Source organism: Primulina eburnea, chromosome 11, assembly GCF_022965805.1.
Source record: "Primulina eburnea isolate SZY01 chromosome 11, ASM2296580v1, whole genome shotgun sequence".
Lineage (NCBI taxonomy): Eukaryota > Viridiplantae > Streptophyta > Magnoliopsida > Lamiales > Gesneriaceae > Primulina > Primulina eburnea.
In genome coordinates this window covers 24,904,369-24,923,973 of record NC_133111.1, presented here as the reverse complement: position 1 = coordinate 24,923,973, position 19,605 = coordinate 24,904,369, and the positions used below count along the sequence as shown (strand labels likewise).

At 40.3% G+C, this 19,605-nt stretch overlaps 1 protein-coding gene and 1 non-coding gene across 3 annotated transcripts; both read left to right on the top strand.

The window, feature by feature from the left end:
- The first annotated feature begins 9,488 nt into the window (after positions 1–9,488).
- On the top strand, positions 9,489–9,594 carry LOC140806412 (small nucleolar RNA R71). The gene has a single exon (XR_012112488.1). It is a non-coding gene; the product is annotated as a small nucleolar RNA R71 (small nucleolar RNA).
- A 5,976-nt stretch (positions 9,595–15,570) lies between these two features.
- LOC140804876 (zinc finger CCCH domain-containing protein 32-like) lies at positions 15,571–19,320 on the top strand. Of its 2 annotated transcripts, none has more exons than XM_073161036.1 (7): positions 15,571–15,866; positions 15,942–16,087; positions 16,380–16,445; positions 17,389–17,508; positions 17,617–17,949; positions 18,026–18,343; positions 18,448–19,320. In XM_073161036.1, the coding sequence occupies exons 1-7, from the start codon at positions 15,773–15,775 to the stop codon at positions 18,826–18,828; spliced, it is 1,458 nt and encodes a 485-aa protein (XP_073017137.1). In that variant the 5' UTR covers positions 15,571–15,772; the 3' UTR covers positions 18,829–19,320. The 2 variants fall into 2 exon arrangements, with proteins under 2 accessions (XP_073017137.1, XP_073017138.1); XM_073161037.1 differs by having other exon boundaries at positions 15,572–15,866; positions 17,617–17,946; positions 18,448–19,317.
- The last annotated feature ends 285 nt before the right edge of the window (positions 19,321–19,605 follow it).

Genomic DNA, 19,605 nt, shown 5'->3' with positions numbered 1-19,605 from the left:
AATGTCATTGATTACCATTCCTTATAACATTATAACCCATATATATAAAGGTTCTAAATATCCTTCTAACCTAAATCACCGAAAATTCATATCATTTAAAACATCCAATTCTCAATTACCGCTAAACTATTTGCCAATCTCTTAACAATTGAAAAATAAATTCCTACTTTCCTTGATAATTACTCAACCTTGTCCATAATTTCGAAAATTCTACAATTACCCATAAACCCTTGGCGTTCCTAATTCCATCTTATAGATTTCACGTAACATAAAGTTCAATAATTTTAAGCTTATTAAACTGATCGAGCAAAACTTGCACAGTGAAATCCCCAATAAAATATTATTTTGTATGCTCAAAAATTAATCGCAAGTGCACGATGTCAAGTAATAATATAGTGTATGTGAGTACGAGTATCGTTCCACTGAAGACTGTGTTTTACAATTGTTATTTTCAGTTATTTAACATTTAGCAACGAAAATTGAGTTGATTGTTTTATTACTGCTAAAATCAAATAAGAATGCAAGTAAAAAGATTCAAAATCAAGTAATGAGATATAATGTCTAAAATGGTTGAGTAAAATTCAATGAAAAATGGATTTGTTGGGAATCTCGGTTCACCTACCCCTCGTTAATTCATTAATTCGTTCGATCGTGATCTATGCTTCCGAAAAGATTTCCTAATCTATTGAACACACTCTCTCGAGCTATGCCAAACTAATTCCACTCAATGAAGTAATTAAATATCTTTAATTATTTATCACGAGCGAATCGCATTTCGATCTATAAAATCCCCTAGTTTTCGACTCTAAGGACTATGACTATCGGCACGTATCCAATTTCATATATCTATGTAAATTGTAGATCCGCGAATTATACTACTCGATCCTATCACTCGTTATTCTCTCGAACTCACTCGTGATATGAAAACGTCGTTAAAGTTAGCTACGCTTTAATGACACAGTAAAACAGTAGTAAAATCAAGAATAACGCACAATCGAAATATAAATTAATTCAAACAACGTTCGGGGTAGGATCCCCTTTAATCCCAACAAATAATGAAGTTAGCTACTAGAATTCATAGTAAAAATAAATGCAACAATGTTTAAAACGATAAAAACTAGATTAGAAATACTAGGCGAGACGAAATCTGCGAAGAACGGTGCTCGGAAAGCTTCAAATCTTCAATCCAAGCGCAAGAGTGCACTCCAAACTTGTGACGGCTGCAAAAACGAAGTCTGAATCTTCCTGAATTCGTGCCTCTCCCCTACCATATCTTCCCTCTTCAGAATTAAGGAATGGAATCGAGATTGATCTTTTTCCAAAAATAGGTGGCGCTCGGGCGGTAGAAAAGTACCACTCGAGCGCCACACCTTCTGTAAATCTCCTTGGGGCGTTCGGCATTCGCGCTCGGGCGGTAGAAAACTACCGCTCGAGCGCGGACTCTTCTGTAATTGGGCATTGTAAAACATCTCTCGCGCTCGGGCGGTAGAAAATTACCGCCCGAGCGCCGACCTTTCTGTCGAGATGTTTCGGCATTTCTCTCCTCGCTCGGGCGGTACAATTTCACCGCCCGAGCGCCAACTCCTCTGCCCTTTTTGTCGTGACTTGGCACTTGGCTCCGATTTTGGTTCTTCCGGTCGTGTTTCCTGCAAATTCATCATGCCCGAGTGAGATATGATAAAATGCAAATATTTATTCTAAAATGAACAGAATGTGATTGAAACAAACGATGCGCAATGCAAAACACACACAGATTAATGCAATAAAACACGTAAAAACGACACATATCAACCCCCTCATACTAACCTTTTGCTTGCCCTCAAGTAAAATAGGTTAAAGCACGAGATTCTAAACAAACACAACAAACACCCAATACTGACACGAGAAATAACCAACACAAGTAAATGTCAATGGTGAGTTAACAAATTTTTTCTCATGCCTCAGTGAACTTTCTCACGTACAAATCATAATCAAGTCAAATCACAAACGAATACTCATTCTCATCTACACATGAATCTCGACACTAATTTGAACTTGTGTGTGTGTGTGTCATGATGGGTCTAGTCATTCGTATTTCAAATAGATCAATTATCAAATCATGCGAGTCACTCAATTAACACTTCAATACAAGTCTCACTAGCATGCATCCCCGTGTCCATTTATCACTAGCCATTAATTGAACTTTATTCAACTTTTAAGTGCAGATAAGGGTGTCGAAAAGAAGGAAAATAAGCTCAAGTGGCTAAAAGTTGGGAGTACACCGATCATTTTCATTGTGCAATCGTCAAGACTTTTCGTCTGACTTTCCTCGTCTCCTTACATCTCCAACTTTTAGCCTAGCAATAGAATTTCATTCCTTTTATTTCGGCTCCCCCTCACCTTACATCTCCTTCTTTCTTCTCTTTTTCTCTCTTTTTTTTTTTTAAATGCACAATTTTCACACATGTACTCCCTAGGCTAAGAATATAATCCTTTGGATTACAGCTGGTTAGGAGTATGACATTTTAATTTAGTGCATTGGAAAGGAGGTAAATGTAAAGTTCAAGGCAAAACAAATTTTCTTATTCGAGGTCCCAATTAGAGACTTATTTTCACGGGTTTACATGCTAAATCAACTCATAAATGGTGCCTTTCAAGTTAACCACACAAAACTTTCAAATTTCACCATTATTCATACAAAATTCTAGTCCCCACACATATGTGCTCAAAAAGTTCAAATTTGTACCAAAATTCATGCTTTAACAATCAAGAGTACCATTCACGAAGTGACCCAATCAATGCTTTTGTAAACTATCAATTCAACATCATCATTGGCTCATAAACTATGTCTTCTCACCATAAACGACACCAAACAAAAGAAATGCAACGAAACTAAACCAATTAACTAAACAACCAAAACAATCTACCTCCCCCTCATACTAGAGTTGTGCAATGCCCTCAGTGCACAAAACGAAACAAACACTAAAAACAAAAAAACTCATGAATGCAAATGCAACGACAGAATAAGCAAAAAGAATAAAAAGAAAGGGGAAACAGTAAACTCCCCTGATCAAGCGTCCTCGTCATCATACTCCGGCGGTGGCACTCCTGCGGCCTCCCCATGCTGAGAATAATCATACTGGAACTGGAATGGGGGAGGTGGTAGCGGAGTCGGTGGAATGGTCGACGGTTCAACGCCTCCGTGCACAAGCAAAGTGCGCATCATGGAGTCATTGTGCGATAAATGGTCCGTGACATAGGAGTTGAACTGACTCTGATGCACTTGGAAGGCGAGATTTTCATCCATCTTATCATTCTGAGTTCGCCTGCGGGGTTGTGGTGGGAGGCGTTGTGGAACGGCAGTGCTTGATCCACCGGCATCCTCCGCCCGAGGGGGAAAGTCCGCTCGTCGTTTTGCCCTTTTGCGCTGTTCATCCTCCCGACAAATTGGCTTCATCGGTTGAAGCCACTCCTCGTCGTCCCTGAATTGCACCCCGGCCCGTGCACACAATTCGGAAATGATGCTCGGGAAGAAGAGACCTATGTGGCTGTTGTGGGTGCTCAGTGTGATTTGCGAGTTGATAAGTTTACCCACATCGATGGCGTAACCTCGGTGCAACGCAAAAAGTAACACCGCACGCTCCTTTTGCACCTCGCTTTTGTGAGAGACTGGCATCATCCGTCGGGCCACAAACAGATACCACAAGGCAATATCAGCTCTCAAGTACTTCTCATCAAAACAGCTCGGCGAGCCACCCAATGGCTTCCACATCGCGCCCGGGTGGCACAGAGTCTCGATAATCAGGTTGTAGTCAGGATTAACCATCAATGCTTGGAAAATAGAGTCATCTACCACGGTCCGTTTCCAAAAGGGCGTTAATCGTGGCCGAATCGAACGGCACAAGCTTGCCCCGAACAAAGGCCCTATCATTAGTTCGTTCAACGGCGTTGGCGTAGAATTCCCTAACCACCGACACCACAGCCGCCTTAGGTTGCTCGCCAAATTTATCCCATCCCCTTCTTTCCAAGTCCACAAGAGGTGGCATATATTGATCCTCAAAAGTACGACGAAATCCCCTCTCGGTAATGGGGTTTCGGTGAATTTTCGCATGGTAATATCTAGCACGAGCCTCCATACTAACAAAACGTGCCCTATCAAATGAGGATGAAGAGGAGAAGATAGGATTACCTCTTTGCTTTTTGGGAGCCATTGTGTTGGACAAGTTGGATCTTTGAATTGGAGAATGGTGTTCTTGCTTCCAAAGGGAGATTTTGCCTTGCCGCCGGAAAATTGAGTGAAGGTGGTGGTGCCTGCACAAGAAAATCGAAAAGGGAAAAATATGAGAGGGGTTAGGGATTTGGGGGTGAATTTGGGGGTGAATATTTCGTGCAGAATGAGGAAAGGGGAAGGGGTTCCGCGCTTTTAAAAGCAGTCGCGCTCGAGCGGTAGAAAACTACCGCTCGAGCGCGAACCTCTCTGGAATTTATGTTCCAGAGTTAAGCGCTCGCGCTCGGGCGGTAGAAAACTACCGCACGAGCGCCAACCTCTCGGGAAAATTTTGTTCACGAGGTAGACGTTCGCGCTCGGGCGGTATAAAATTACCGCTCGAGCGCGAACCCCTCGGTTTTTTTTTCTTTAAAAATTTTTTTGTAATTTTTTTTTTTTTAAAAAAAAACCAGAATAAAATAAAACAAAAACAAGAGAAAATAACTAAATTGACACGAAAGAAAATCTAAATCAAATGCGAGAGAAGGGGAAGAAAATAGTTCTCAATTTATAGTCGAGAGCTTGACTGTCAGTCTATCTCAGTTCGGCATGTCTTGGAACCGGGTGATTCCAAGTTGTGGCTCAATTGTGCCACCCATGTAGTGCTTCAGGCGATGGGCATTGACCGTAAATGTCCCATCATTCCCATCTTTCACTTCTACAGCTCCCGATGGATAAACCTTTGAGATCACGAATGGACCAGACCATCGCGACTTCAATTTTCCGAGAAATAGTCGCAATCGGGAGTTGTAGAGTAGGACACTTTCACCTTCTTTGAACTCTCTCTCGATGATCCGCTTGTCATGGGCCTTCTTCGTCTTTTCCTTGTAGGTTAGTGCGAGATCATAGGCCAGATTCCGGAATTCCTCCAACTGATCTAGTTGAAGTAAACGTCGTTCACCTGCATCAGTAAAGTTAAAGTTTAGTGTTTTTGTTGCCCAATATGCCCGATGCTCTAACTCTACAGGTAAGTGACATGCTTTACCAAACAATAATCTGTACGGTGTCGTGCCTATTGGTGTTTTGAAAGCAGTCCTATACGCCCAAAGAGCATCATCTAATCTCACCGACCAATCCTTCCTACTGACACCTACCACCTTCTCCAAAATTCGATTTATCTCTCTGTTGGACACCTCAACTTGCCCACTCGTCTGAGGGTGATAAGGGGTAGAGATTTATGTGTGACACCATATTTGCTCAAAAGTTTTTCAAAGAGTTTGTTGCAAAAATGCGTGCCACCATCACTAATGATTGCTCGTGGTGTTCCAAATCGGTTAAAAATGTTTTTCTTTAAAAATTTTAGGACCACTTGAGCGTCATTAGTGGCATACGCTTCCGCCTCTACCCACTTAGACACATAATCAACCGCCACCAAGATGTATTTTTTCGTGAAAGAGCTGGGGAACTGGTCCCATGAAGTCTATTCCCCACACATCAAAAACCTCACATTCAATGATATTATTTAACGGCATTTCATGACGGTTAGAGATGTTACCTGACCGCTGGCATTTATCACAGTGTAGCACATAAGAACGAGCATCATTGAAAAGAGTTGGCCAATAAAAGCCACATTCAAGTACCTTGGATGCCGTCCTTGTTGGTCCGAAATGACCACCTACCTCACGGTCATGGCAATGGTTGAGGATTTGCCCAAACTCTTCCTCTGCGACACATCTCCGAATCATGGCATCTGCACAAATTCTGAACAAGAAAGGTTCCTCCCAAAAATAATACTTCACGTCCGAAAAGAATTTCTTTCTTTGGTGAAATGTTAAATTTGGGGGGGGGGGGGGGGGGGGGGGTGAGCCTGTAACAAGAAAATTTGCAAAATTTGCATACCATGGACAATTCTTCACCTCAAATAACTGCTCATCTGGAAACCAATCATTAATTGCATCATTCACACAATCATCACTGATAAATTCCAATCTAGACAAATGATCCGCAACCACATTCTCAACACCCTTCTTATCTTTTATTTCTACATCAAATTCTTGCAATAATAAAATCCACCGAAGTAAGCGTGGCTTTGCATCTTTCTTGGCAAGTAATACTTAAGGGAAGAGTGATCAGTAAACACAGTTACTTTCGACAAAACAAGGTATGAGTGGAACTTGTCAAGTGCATACACTACTGCAAGTAACTCTTTTTCAGTGGTAGCATAATTTAATTGTGCTTCATCTAGAGTCCTACTTGCATAGTATATAGTGTGAAATACCTTGTTTAGTCTTTGGCCGAGGACAGCACCAACCGCAGTATCACTGGCATCGCACATGACCTCGAAAGGTAGATCCCAATCCGGTGCCACCAAGACAGGAGCCGTCACCAAGCGCTCCTTCAACTTCTCGTATGCCTGCAAACAATCCGAATTAAAATCAAAAGGTGCATCTTTCATGAGTAAAGAAGATAGAGGTTTTGCAATTTTAGAAAAATCTTTGATAAAACGCCGGTAGAAGCCGGCGTGGCCTAGAAAACTTCTAACTCCCTTTATGGACGCCGGAGGTGGTAAGTTCTTGATAACTTCAACTTTCGCCTTGTCCACCTCTATTCCGTGCCCCGAAATCTTGTGCCATAGGACAATTCCCTCTTGTACCATGAAGTGGCATTTTTCCCAATTAAGTACCAAATTCGTCTCCTCGCATCTCTTCAACACCACCTTCAAATTCTGCAAACAATCATCAAAAGAAAAACCAAATATCGAGAAGTCATCCATAAAAATTTCAAGAAACGTTTCTATCATGTCGTGAAATATGGCAGTCATGCATCGCTGAAAAGTGGCCGGCGCATTACACAAACCAAAGGGCATTCGTCTAAAAGCAAAAGTGCTGTAAGGACAAGTGAAAGTGGTCTTCTCTTGGTCCTCCGGCGCAATCATAATTTGGTTGTACCCTGAATACCCATCCAAAAAGCAATAAAATTCATGACCCGCTAACCTTTCAAGCATTTGATCGATAAAGGGAAGGGGAAAGTGATCTTTACGGGTGGCATCATTTAATTTCCTATAATCAATGCACACACGCCATCCCGTAACAGTCCTAGTGGGTATTAATTCGTTATTCTCATTTGTAATCACAGTAATCCCACCCTTTTTTGGCACACACTGAACAGGACTTACCCATGCACTATCAGATATATGATAGATAATACCTGCATCGAGAAGCTTAATTGTTTCAGCCTTTACTACCTCTTGAATCTTTGGATTCAGTCTTCGCTGAGGTTGCACATGAGGTGAGTACTTCTCTTCCATCAAGATCTTGTGCATGCAGACTGATGGATTAATCCCTTTGATATCCGCCACCTTCCACGCAAATGCACCCTTGTGTGCTTTCAATACCTCCAACAGTTTGTCCTCCATCACATCTGTCAAAGCAGCAGAAATAATGACAGGTAAAGTGTTATTCTCACCTAAGTATACGTACTTGAGGTGTGGAGGCAACAGCTTCAGCTCAAGTGTTGGTGGATCCTCGACGCTTGACCTTTGAGGGGTCAAATCTCTCCGTTCTCCTAGATCCTCCAGTCGCATCCTCATTGGCTTTCTCCATGGATGATTGGTATTAAAGTGTGCCACTATTTCAGCTCTTTCTTCATCCAACTCCTCCTCTGCCAATTCAGTATTTATAGTGGCCTCCAAAGGGTCCCTAAGAGCATCCTGCACATAGTGAGACGCAAGAGAGTCAAAAGCATCAATTCTAAAACAACTATCAGAATGCAGTGTGTGCTTAAGTGCATGAAAAACATCAAAAAGAATCTCATCCTTGCCCACTCTCAGTTTCAACTTCCCCTCTTGCATATCAATCAGTGCCTTGCCAGTGGCAAGGAACGGTCTACCCAAAATCAGAGGCATCTCCGCATCCTCCTCCACGTCAAGCACCACGAAGTCCGCAGGGAAAATGAATTTGTCCACTTTCACTAGCACATCCTCAATCACTCCGCGGGGGTACTTGACAGATCTGTCAGCTAGTTGTAGAGACATCCTCGTCGGCTTTGGTTCTCCCAACCCAAGCTTCCTAAACACAGACAATGGCATAAGATTAATACTGGCACCGAGATCACACAATGCTTTATGAAAAACAACATCACCAATCATGCAAGGAATAGAGAAACTCCCTGGGTCTTTCAGTTTCGGTGGGATTTTGTTTTGCACTAAGGCAGAGCAGCTTTCAGTCAAATTTACCGTCATGTGATCCTCCAACTTCCTCTTGTTTGCTAAGATGTCCTTAAGAAATTTAGCATAACTAGGCATTTGCATCAACGCATCAGCAAAAGGAATATTGATATACAATTTTTTAAATACCTCAAGAAATTTACCGAATTGTGCATATAGTTTTGCTTTTTTCAATGCTGCAGGGAAAGGTGAGGGATAACAATCTTAGCCTGCGTAGTGTGTGCCGGTGTATGGTTAGATGACTTACCTTTTGATGTCGCATCTTGTTCATCCCGCACTTGGCTTTTCTCTTTTTCTCTAGGCTCCAAAACTTTTCCGCTCTTCAACTCAATGGCCTTCACTTGCTCTTTTGGATTAGTCTCGGTATTATTTGGCAAGGTGCCCGGCTCTCTACTTGCTATCATCTTGGCCAACTGTCCAATTTGATTCTCGAGCCCCTTTAGTGATGCATCTTGGTTTTGGAGTCGAGTTTCAGTGGATGAAATAAACTTAGACATCATTTGTTCAAAGTTGGACTTTTCTTCTCTAGGAGGATCGGATCTATACATCGGTTGTTTTCCATATTGTTGTCCTCCTTGCGGTTTATTCTGACTGTTTTGACCGCCCCACGAGAAGTTGGGATGTTACCTCCACCCAGGATTGTATGTGTTCGAATAAGGGTCATTCCTTGGGCGGTTTTGGACTCCCACTTGATTCACCGGTGCCTCATTTTGCACATAGAAGGGATTTCCATCTAGACAGTCTTTCACATAGTGCTCTCCTCCACACTTTTCACAGAATATCTCTTGAAGACGCATAGCCGTGCCACCCACATTCAAGCCGTCTATTTTCCTGTTTAAAGCGTCAAGTTGTGTAGTAATAGCAGAAATATCAGTTACCTGCTGAACTCCTGCACTTCTCTGCTGGTTGTTCGTGTCAGATTGAGGATGATAGCTGCTAGCAGCCATTTCCTCTAACAATTCATATCCCTCCTCTGCGGTCTTTCTCAACAGGTTTCCACAAGCAGCTGCATCTATCATAGTACGGTTAGGAGTAAGCAAACCATAATAAAATGTTTGAACGACTAACCCAAGTGGTAACTCGTGATGTGGGCATCTTCGTAGTAGGTCCTTGAAGCGTTCCCATGCCTCATATAAAGATTCCTGATCGAATTGAGCGAATGTTGTAATGTCTGCCCGCAGCTTCATGGTTTTTGATGGAGGAAGTATTTGATAAGAAACGCTTTCGCCATGTCCTCCCATGTGGTGATTGAACCTACAGGCAAACAATTCAACCATGCTTTAGCTTTATCACGTAAAGAGAAAGGAAATAAACGCAACCTAACAGCATCATCAGAAACTCCATTGAATTTAAATTTATCGCAAATCTCAAGAAAATCCGCGATGTGCGTGTTTGGGTCATCTACTGCAGTTCCTCCGAATTGGACTGTGTTCTGAATCATCTGGATTATAGCTGGCTTGATTTCAAAGTGATTTGCCCGCACAATAGGCCTCACAATGCAAGGGCGTGCACCATCCAAAGAAGGCTGTGCATACTCTAACATTGGTATGCGGCGTGGCATCTCAATATGTCTCTCTTCACGGCGCTCCTCCTCATGCTCTTGCTCGTGCCTCTCCATCAGTTCCTTCAGTCTTTGCTGCTGTCTTCTCCTGCGAAAAGTTCTTTCAATTTCAGGGTCGAACTCAAGCTCCACGTCAAGTGACTTTGGCATGCACTAGACAAGATACCTGGAATACAATATGGAGTGTCAGCTCAAGAATAATAAGACAATGCTAAAGCGAATAACTAAAAATAAAATTGTAGATTAACAGTCCCCGGCAACGGCGCCGAAAACTTGATCCAGCAAAACTTGCACAGTGAAATCCCCAATAAAATATTATTTTGTATGCTCAAAAATTAATCGCAAGTGCACGATGTCAAGTAATAATATAGTGTACGTGAGTACGAGTATCGTTCCACTGAAGACTGTGTTCTACAATTGTTATTTTCAGTTATTTAACATTTAGCAACGAAAATTGAGTTGATTGTTTTATTACCGCTAAAATCAAATAAGAATGCAAGTAAAAAGATTCAAAATCAAGTAATGAGATATAATGTCTAAAATGGTTGAGTAAAATTCAATGAAAAATGGATTTGTTGGGAATCTCGGTTCACCTACCCTTCGTTAATTCATTAATTCGTTCGATCGTGATCTATGCTTCCGACAGGATTTCCTAATCTATTGAACACACTCTCTCGAGCTATGCCAAACTAATTCCACTCAATGAAGTAATTAAATATCTTTAATTATTTATCACGAGCGAATCGCATTTCGATCTATAAAATCCCCTAGTTTTCGACCCTAAGAACTATGACTATCGGCACGTATCCAATTTCATATATCTATGTAAATTGTAGATCCGCGAATTATACTACTCGATCCTATCACTCGTTATTCTCTCGAACTCACTCGTGATATGAAAACGTCGTTAAAGTTAGCTACGCTTTAATAACACAGTAAAACAGTAGTAAAATCAAGAATAACGAACAATCGAAATATAAATTAATTCAAACAACGTTCGGGGTAGGATCCCCTTTAATCCCAACAAATAATGAAGTTAGCTACTAGAATTCATAGTAAAAATAAATGCAACAATGTTTAAAACGATAAAAACTAGATTAGAAATACTAGGCGAGACGAAATCTGCGAAGAACGGTGCTCGGAAAGCTTCAAATCTTCAATCCAAGCGCAAGAGTGCTCTCCAAACTTGTGACGGCTGCAAAAACGAAGTCTGAATCTCCCTGAATTCGTGCCTCTCCCCTACCGTATCTTCCCTCTTCAGAATTAAGGAATGGAATCGAGATTGATCTTTTTCCAAAAATAGGTGGCGCTCGGGCGGTAGAAAAGTACCGTTCGAGCGCCACACCTTCTGTAAATCTCCTTGGGGCGTTCGGCATTCGCGCTCGGGCGGTAGAAAACTACCGCGCGAGCGCGGACTCTTCTGTAATTGGGCATTGTAAAACATATCTCGCGCTCGGGCGGTAGAAAATTACCGCCCGAGCGCCGACCTTTCTGTCGAGATGTTTCGGCATTTCTCTCCTCGCGCTCGGGCGGTACAATTTCACCGCCCGAGCGCCAACTCCTCTGCCCTTTTTGTCTTGACTTGGCACTTGGCTCCGATTTTGGTTCTTCCGGTCGTGTTTCCTGCAAATTCATCATGCCCGAGTGAGATAGAATAAAATGCAAATATTTATTCTAAAATGAATAGAATGTGATTGAAACAAACGATGCGCAATGCAAAACACACACAGATTAATGCAATAAAACACGTAAAAACGACACATATCATAAACCCAAAGTCAATTTCATAACCTCGAAAAGCTACTGATCTTACTCAAGTATTCCTCAAAAGTTCGAACTTAATCCTCAAAAATTTCGAAATTTGTCATTTGGTCCTTAAAGTTCTCAAAAATTATAATTTTGGCCCTACAACTCTTCTAATTTTGCATTTTAGGTCCCCATAAAATTTTCGATTTTAGCCTCATAAAACCTAAAATTCTCGAAACTCAGAATTTAATCCCAAACTTCGGTAAATTTTGAAAATAGTCCTTTAGATTTTTTTTTGCACTTAGGTCCTCCAATTATTGGTTATTACAATTAGGTCCTTAAAGTTCTCAATTCGTGCAATTCAATCCTTAAATCCAACTAGGGGAAGCATGCATACTAAATAAATTCTACGCTTTGTATACTTCCAAAGATCGTCGTTTTCCCGAATCATTAATCATTACATGGAGTTCTCCAAATATCAACTCAGCTAGCAACCACGAACCATCAGTAATTTCTTAGAAAATCTACAAGTCCCAAAAGCATTCATAATTGTCAAGTTCAACTTATGACCCACAATTATAACATCAGTACTACTAACCAAAAATTAAAATAGACAAATCATTTCCAACTTTTCCTAACGCCCAAAAGCAAAATTCTTACTCATGTCCAATTCCACCACCCAGCATGCAAGAAAATTAAATAATTTCTCATTTCATGTCGTAACATGCATAAAATTTTTAAGGCTCCAATCTCAATTCATAACGACAGATAAACATGTACTCTAAAACGTATGTCATGTAAACATACAGGTGATAGAAATAAAATATGCACATGCTGAAATCATGACTTGATGCTTACTACTTAAAAGACTTAGAAACTTTAAAACTTACAGACTTGAGGTGTGACTTCGTGAGCTTCTCGAAACTGGCAGTAGGCATAACCCTTTACGAGAACACCGCTCTGATACCAACTGTAACGTACCGTACTTTTACCATTCAAAATTTGCGGAAAATTTAAATTTTTTTAACATAAAATAACCTTCAAATTTTGCTATAAAATATCTCAACCAATTCCCCCATAAGACATGGTTGTTCAAAATAACTTCAATAAAATTTGCTCACAAAAGGTTTGCTCAAAGAGTTTCCCTCAAAACATGAAATCAGAGTAAATTAACATTTGCATAAAACTTAAACATGGCGGTCCTCGGGTTTAGCCTTCCGCTCAGTCCAAGCCTGCCGCTTGATCGCCACCTCCTGTCTCCTCATCAACATACTCACCTGCATCGATCAAGTCTAGTGAGTTTAAAGACTCAACACGTATAAACTGGGAAATAGCGAGTACTACATAATAAAACCACATGCAACTTTAAAATAGAACATACATACTTGAACTTGAATTTGCGTACTAAAACTTGAACATACGTACATAACATAGACGTGCCATAACGTGAAAACTTGTCATAAACATACTGCATACTAGAACACACATAACTTCATCATTTTGCGTAGAGGCATGTTTCAAAGCAAGTGACCCATAACATAATAAATGCCTGATCAGACAAACCACAGTACTGAGCTGACAGGGACGTATCCACTGCCACATACATGAGATCTCCGTTCATAATTTAACGGGCTGGTTGGTCCCCGTTCATAATTTAACGCTTTCCAACCTCGATCTAACCCGTTCATAATTTAACGGGCGGATTGGTCCCCGTTCATAATTTAACGCTTTCCAATCCTAAACATAATTTGGTCACAAGACATTTAGCATACCTTAAAAACTTAAAATATTTTCTTGCACGTCAACATACTTACTTGGTGTTGAGGGCTTCTTTGGACTTTGATCGGGGTCGTTGCTGCGCGTACTACCATGAATTCACATACTTAAGTTGCATAACTTAGACGTAGGTAATCCTGCTTACTTACGAGTTCGTTCAATTCCTTAGGACGTTCTAGAATTCCCATGGCTCGACCTTGTAAATCATTGTACTAAACCATGACATCAAACCTCAAACATGTTATAATATTTTTCCCAAATATGAAGGACACGGACCCCGTGCCTACCTCCGTATAGGGGTCCGTGTAGACTCGGGTGAGAAGGCTCGAAAGGAAGGGTGGACACGGACCCCGTGTCAGGGTACGTGTGGGGGTCCATATAGACTCTGGAAAATGCACTCCGGAAGGAACAAAGGCACGGACCCCGTGCCAGGGTCCGTCCGTGGGTCCGTGTACCTGTGGGACAAGTAAAGCTTCGGGAATTCTAACCACGCAATGCTTATCATCCTAGACTCGATTGCACGTACCATGAATCGACACCCCGAGACCCATCCTAGCATGCCTTAACATCAAACCAAAATCGTACAACCACCCAAAGCAACGATGTTCACCCTATGACACATCCAATTCAAAACGTAACAATTGACACCAATTCGTTTCCTACGACTTCTAATGCATTCGAGTGCCTATCGACACTAAACGACATATCAATTAACATCCCAACATCATACTAGTCATAGCTAGACGCAGAAACGATCACCCGTCGATCCCCAACGAAGCCTGCAACATAGAAACTTCAAGAACACAATTTTCGTAAAAGTCGCAGTTTGAGCCGTCCCACGAAAAGTGTCATAACTCACTCAATTTTCATCCAAAAATCTCGAATTTTATATCAAATCGAAGGACATCGAAAGGTTATACAATTTTCTAGTTGAAAGTTTTCTCAAAATCTCGACGGAAAAATCGCAGTTTTCAACAGAACAGTAAGTTATGAGATTTCAGATCTAAAAAGTATTTCAAAACGCATTCAAACCATTTTCCGCTCAAACGACGAATGTCGCACATGAATTTTTACGCATAAAAATAACATAACACGTAATATGACAAGATCGATGCAGAAAGAACAGAATATACGTGCCTTTTGATAGGAAACGTGTTAAAATACCGAACACCGAAGCGGGGAGATGCGGGAACCGATCGGATGCGACTTACTGCACAATTTTCTTTGCTTTAAAATGAGTGAAACCACCGAGAAAAACTAGTGGAAAGGGGCGGCTGTTGAGGGTAGGAGGAGAGGAGAGAAAACTAGATTCGATTTAGAAAGATAAAGAATGAAACGTATTGTTAGGGGAGAAAAGGGGTTGGGCGGTGGTTTGGGGTAGGTTATGGGGTTGATTAGTAGTTAATTTAGGGAAATTAAAAATGTTTTAAAGAGAATCTTACCCCATTAATTAACATATCAAACAATACATTAATTCAATAAAAAAAATATGTTTAAGTTAAAATCTCCCAACTATCTCAATTTAACTTTTGAAAAGTTTACAAATCTTAAAATCGCCTAATAAAATAAATTAGGCTAAAAAGTGCATAAAATATCATAACTCATTAAAAATGCTAATTTTCTTGCTTTGACATAAAATACCATATTTTCATAAATCATATAAATCGCCTCCGATCTACCTTTCCCGATCTCGCATCGGAAATTCTCCTGAAACATAAAACTCAAGAAAAACATTTTAACGTGCATCAGTTAAACATAAATATTAAAATAATGCAAATTCTTAAATCGTGAATTAAAACCCAAATCAATGAATTAAGCATGAATTAAAACCATTTAATAAAATACATAAGGAATTTAATAACTTGCACACACGTGATTTATGTAGATCTCAAATTTTCGGGACGTCACAATCATGTTCTTCATTTGAACTGTTTTGAACCGTTTCTTTTAACATCGAATACATTAATTGAATAAAAATCATAGTAGATAATAATAGAAAATAAAAAGTGCACAAAAATCCCACACACAGAGTGAATGTGAAAGATATAAATGCAAAGCGCAATATAATAGTTCCACTAGAAAACCCCTCCTCCTCTCCCTCTCCCTCACCCCCACCAAACCCCTTCTCCTCTCTCGATCAGACGGCCACCGGTTCTCCTCCAGCACATACACACTTTCACTGCGTGTTTCCTGTATATATATATATATATCCACACGATCGCTAAACATCTATAGATTATATTTGTATATACACACTTCGAGTTTAGGAGTGAGAGTTATGGAGAGGTACAACAGAGCTCATTTTGTCGAGGCGGGTCAGGTGGATCCTATGGCGGAATGGGCGGCGTTTGGAGGTGAAACGGTCCTTGAAGGTTCGAGAATTTAGCTCGATTTCTGTAATGCACAAGGGAAGTTTATTGATTTGATATTTGGTTTTGTGAATGCAGAGCCTATGTGGCAGCTGGGCCTCGGTGGTGGGTCCGAGTTGTACGCTGAAAGGCCGGATGAAGCCGATTGCATCCATTACCTGAGGACTGGCTTCTGCGGGTACGGTCCTCGCTGCCGGTTCAATCATCCCCACGATCGTGGCGCGGTAAGATACCCCCTTTCTTTTGCTTCTCATTTCTGTCGTGGCTACTCAAATTCAACCTTTTTGATGCTTTATGGTGTGATAATTGATTTGAGGAGCGTAATCAACAAATTTTTAGGGCATGTTTGATTTTAATTTTCGTAAAAAAATGTTCTTTGTTACTTTCTCGGAGTTATGTGGTTTTGATTAGACTGAAAACTAGGAAGATCATTTACTGCACTGCTATCGTTTTGATATTCGGTTCTTGATTCATATGACATGAATTGGATAAACGTGGCTGTTCTACTGATTGCAGGCAACGGGATCCTTGAGGTCTGGTGGAGGTGAGTACCCGGAACGCATTGGGCAACCTGTCTGTCAGGTATATATTTTCATGTCATATCACGAACATTAAAAGAAAGAATCGAACCAGTTCTGGATACGTTCTCACAATGTTTTGACAGTTATAATGGTTCGACGTGTATTCTACTAAGGAAATGATAATTGAATTCAAACGCTCTTTATTACCTGTTGAACTTGACGTGTTGATCGATAATTTAATTTGTCAATCCATATTAACTATATCATGTTCCTTGAATAATTCTTCTGAATCCTACATTTTTTTGAGAGGCCGGTTTCTCTTTCTTGATCTGTGTCTCATTACTTATTATGTGATATGCTTTTGTTGGATTCTGTTTTAAAGATGTTGTCTTATGTTACCTTCTAATTGCCAGTTTATTCTTATGGAAAACACTGGAATATTGGTACAGCAATGATGCAAGGATTTAGTTCAGGTCGATGCTAGATTTTGCTATAAATTTCATATGGGCTCGTCCTTACCTTTTTGTTTGTCCAGTAGTATAAATGCCGAAGAGTCACTTACTGATATGCAGTTAATTTCTATGATCTAATCCTTCTGACCAGTGATGCAGTTCCTGAATGAGATAGTCGCCAACTCCTGTGGGACAAAACGATGCAATGTTTTCGTTTTCATATTATGTGTCGCCTGGATGCTTACAACTGAATGGTTGCAATTCCCTTCCTTTACTTTGAGTCCTTTACAAGTGTTCTAGCTTCCTGTATCTTTTGTGCTCTTATGGCATGCAATAGAACTGTATTCATGGATTCTCTTTGATCAAGGTGACTGACATAATTGATTAATATTGAAACTTCAGTTTAAGTGAACACCTCTCTTCCCTTCATCTTTCATAAATAATCTTCGTCTTGTCTGTTTAAGTTTTAATCTCTATTTTATTTGAAAGTCGTCGTATTTTTATTCATACGATCATTTTATACATATCAAATAGTCTGCACTGAATATGTAGCACTACATGCAAACGGGAATTTGTAAATTTGGTGCTTCCTGCAAATATGATCACCCAAAGCACAGAATTGAATCCTCCGCTGCAGTGACCCTGAATTTTTACGGATACCCTTTGCGAGAGGTCTGGTACTTAAAAACCTATTATTCTTGTCCATAATTTCTTTTTCATCTACCCTCTATTATTGGATATTATCATTGCATTTAGCTATTCATCGAGTCTTTATTGCAGGGTGGAAAGGAATGTGCATATTATATTAAAACAGGGCAATGCAAGTTCGGCATCACCTGTAAATTTCATCATCCACAACCTGCTGGGTTACAAGTTCCTGCTCAGTTACCTGGTTCTGGTCCTTTGGCTGGTCCACCAGGTTTACCAGGAACCACAATGTTTCCAACTGCACGGTCTCCAATTCAGTCTTCCCAACAATATGGGATAGTTCCTGGAAACTGGCCAGTGGCCAGACCAGCCATACTTCCTGGATCATACGGCCCTGGAAATTATGGTCCATTGATATTTCCTCCTGGAGTTGTTCCTGTTCCTGGTTGGTCACCATATCCGGTAGTTGTACATGAAGCAGCTCATTTATGTGAATTTTGTTATCTCATCTTTTGTGCTAACTTGTGAATACCTGGTACAGACTGCTGCTAGTCCTGTGGCCCCTTCAAGTACTCAACCAACTATTTGTGCGAGCCCAATGATTGGGATAATGCCACTATCGACCTCTGCCAGTGCATTCTCAGGATCATATGTTCCAATCTCCTCTTCCACTGGCCACTCAAGTAGCAGTCAAAAGGAAAACGCCTTTCCAGATAGACCTGGCCAACTAGAATGTCAGTATTATTTGAAGACAGGAGATTGTAAATATGGATCCACATGTAAATATCATCATCCACCAGATTGGAGTGCACTTAGATCAGGTTCTCTACTGAGTCCAATGGGTCTGCCATTACGCTCAGTAAGAATTATATTCTCTAATTTTAGATTTCTGAGCACTAATTATCAAATATATTCGCATTTAAAACGCAAAGTGATAACACATTTATAACTTTTGTTTTTCAGGGTTCACCGGTATGCTCACACTATGCCCAAAATGGAGTATGCAAATACGGGCCCTCGTGCAAATTCGATCACCCAATGAGTACTTTGAGTTACAGCACATCTGCATCTTCTCTTACTGATATGCATGTCGCTCCCTACCCCGTGGGGCATATGAATGCTTCCTTGGCTCCATCATCATCTTCGTCAGACTTTAGGCCCGATCTTATTTCCGTAATCACAAAAGATGCCTTTTCAATGCCAATGTCGTCTCTGAATAGTACAAGTGCTTCTTCTGGCTCATCATTCTCAAAAAGTGAGCCTGTTCCAGAATCAAATGTTCACCAATCTGGGCAGGGTTCCTCCTTTTCAAGCGACCACAGTAGCCCAGATCAAGGAGGCTAGCATCACAATTCAAGTTGAATATGGCACGCATCGTGGTGTCTTTCCCGCGAACTCTCTGTGCATCAGCCAACCATCAGTCTTCAAATCATGCAGATCTAGTATTTTCATTCGAATAAGGCATACATACCCCTCATAAATATTTCGAGGAATAACAAGAGGTAGTTTCTGAATAACAAGAAACAAATTCAACCTTCAATGCAGGTAAGACGCTTCATTGCTCACATTTTGGAGCTTGTTGTATAAATTTATCTTATCTTTTTCATATCGAAAAAGATAAGATGTCTCTCACCATTCTTCTCCCGGATTGATCTATTTTATTCTAAAACATTCTCTTTGATTCCTATTTTGGGATCGATATTCATACTTGAATGGGGAATCAATAATATTAAACCCCATTCTAAGGGTTTTGTTGTGGAAACAAAATTCAGACTATGCAATTTACTCCTGCCTCTTAATGTAAGATATGCAGAGGGTTGCTTATTAATTATTAAGAATTTCTCAGTTGCACTTTATTATGTTAGAAATATGACTTGTCACGGTAAGAGTTTGTCATATATTCAGATATCCCCTCCGAAAAGTATCATTCTATCTACTTATATTAATTGCGTTAATTTTGGTGCAATTATATTATAGTTTTTTTTTTTCCTTTCGTCGATTTTACTAATTGGAAAAAGAAGTCCATCTTAGGAAGAATAATTAGTATTTCTTTTATCATGCAATTCTAAATGACATCATTTAGAAGGAATTGATTGTTTTTATTACTTTATAAATTTAACC

What these genes read in the sequence shown, in the direction of transcription:
- LOC140804876 (XM_073161036.1), top strand. Translation starts at nt 15,773, where the DNA reads ATGGAGAGGTACAACAGAGCTCATTTTGTCGAGGCGGGTCAGGTGGAT. An exon ending in TTGGGCAACCTGTCTGTCAG is followed by an intron (nt 16,446 to 17,388) that starts GTATATATTTTC and finishes CTGAATATGTAG; the next exon opens with CACTACATGCAAACGGGAAT. An exon ending in TGGGTCTGCCATTACGCTCA is followed by an intron (nt 18,344 to 18,447) that starts GTAAGAATTATA and finishes TTTGTTTTTCAG; the next exon opens with GGTTCACCGGTATGCTCACA.